This window comes from Hipposideros armiger, unplaced genomic scaffold (assembly GCF_001890085.2).
Source record: "Hipposideros armiger isolate ML-2016 unplaced genomic scaffold, ASM189008v1 scaffold_31, whole genome shotgun sequence".
In the NCBI taxonomy this organism is placed as follows: domain Eukaryota; kingdom Metazoa; phylum Chordata; class Mammalia; order Chiroptera; family Hipposideridae; genus Hipposideros; species Hipposideros armiger.
The window spans coordinates 5,207,711-5,209,139 of record NW_017731381.1 but is presented as its reverse complement, the minus strand read 5'-3'; the positions used below and the strand labels follow the sequence as shown (position 1 = coordinate 5,209,139).

The window sequence follows — 1,429 nt, the reverse complement described above, 5'->3', positions numbered from 1 at the left end:
AAAAAAAATCAGCTAGGCAAGTCCCTTCCCTGAAGTATTGCTTCTTCCCATTCCCCTCTCAAATCCTAAACTCCCGCGTCGGGTTGGAGCAGAAACTCAACTCACGGCGGTCAACAAGCAGCCCCAGAGGAGACACAGCAGAAGCAGTCGAACCATGGCTAGGTGAGAACGCGGTGGCGGGACGGAGCACGCAGGACTGGGCTTCTAGTAACCTCCTGCATGAGCCCCGCCCGGGAAAGGGGCATGGTCTTCGGGGACCAATCGCGGCCAGCCTCGCTGGGGAGGGCGGAGTTCCGGATGACACCGCTCAGGGATTTCCCCAGGACATTCCCAGGAGTCTAATTCTCCAGGGGTTTAGGGACCCGCTGGGGAGTGGGGGCGGGGGTCCCAGGGAGAGCTCTTCCTCCTTAGCCTCTGGGACTACAAAGGCCAAGTTAAAACGGGGAGGGAGCCAGCCCGCTTCCAGGGTGGCGAACGAAGGTAACAGAGATCCATCCCCCCACGAGTGGGGGTACACGCCACAGGGACCCCCACGGCACTCCCCCACCGCCTCCGGGAATCCCGGCAGAACCGAAAGCGTCCCCACCGCTGATGGAGAGGCCTGAGGAAGTTCCCCCATCCCTGAAAACGGGAAGGCCACAGCTGGGCTGTGGGGAGGGGTGCTGGGGAGGCGTTTCAAGGAAAAGAGTTTCCCGACTTAGAGTTTCGCTCTCTTTCAAAGGAAATTCCCTGAGTGGACGCAGCGTCCCAACCTCCCCATTCATCCGTGCATCCATGCTCCGCCCCCTCCCCCGCCGGATCCTGTTACATCCCAGTTCCCATCTGTCTCCAGGCACTTAGAGTAGACAGCCTTTGTGGGATCTTAGGATCCCTTGAGAATCTTAGGAGACTCACAGCCTCTTGTTCTGCAGAAACACACACACCCTTGTGCCTACGTTTCCCCAGTTCCTGCCCTCCACGCCATTCGTGAACTAGTGTCACCACTCTCCGCACAGCAGTACCCAAGACACACCTGGGTTCCGGACTAGGCTCTGCCTTTAATGAGCAGAGTTCCCTTGAGCACAATTTTTCCCCAGTGAAACTTAGGAACTTGAACTAGACAGTGGTTGGGGTGATGACCCTCCAAGTTCTGAATTTCTGGGCTGTGCCATAAGGCCAGGCTGTGCAGATCAAGGAGGATGGGAGAAAGAAAGGCTGCTAACCGTATCCTCTTCGCTTCTGCTGCGAAGAGCCCTGCGGAGTCCACCTCTGGAACCCATCCCCCCTTTTCCATCACCTCTGCCACTACCTTAATTCAGAGACTCATCATCTTTCACCTGGGCTGTCCCAACAGCTTCACTCACTCAGTAAATGTTGGTTGAGTCCCTACTATGTGCCAGGCAACTAACTCTCTCTCTCTCTCTCTCTCTCTCTCTCTCTCTCTCTCTCT

General features: G+C 56.8%; 1 protein-coding gene across 3 annotated transcripts in view; it reads right to left on the bottom strand.

Moving 5' to 3' along the window:
• CD40 (CD40 molecule) overlaps positions 1-226 on the bottom strand; it is a 12,724-nt gene extending 12,498 nt beyond the window's left edge. For all 3 annotated transcript variants that reach the window (XM_019636899.1, XM_019636898.1, XM_019636900.1), the window contains exon 1: positions 106-226. In XM_019636899.1, the coding sequence (XP_019492444.1) occupies positions 106-156 (51 nt within the window). In that variant the 5' untranslated portion in view covers positions 157-226. The remainder of the gene's footprint in view (positions 1-105) is intronic.
• Between the last annotated feature and the right edge of the window lie 1,203 nt (positions 227-1,429).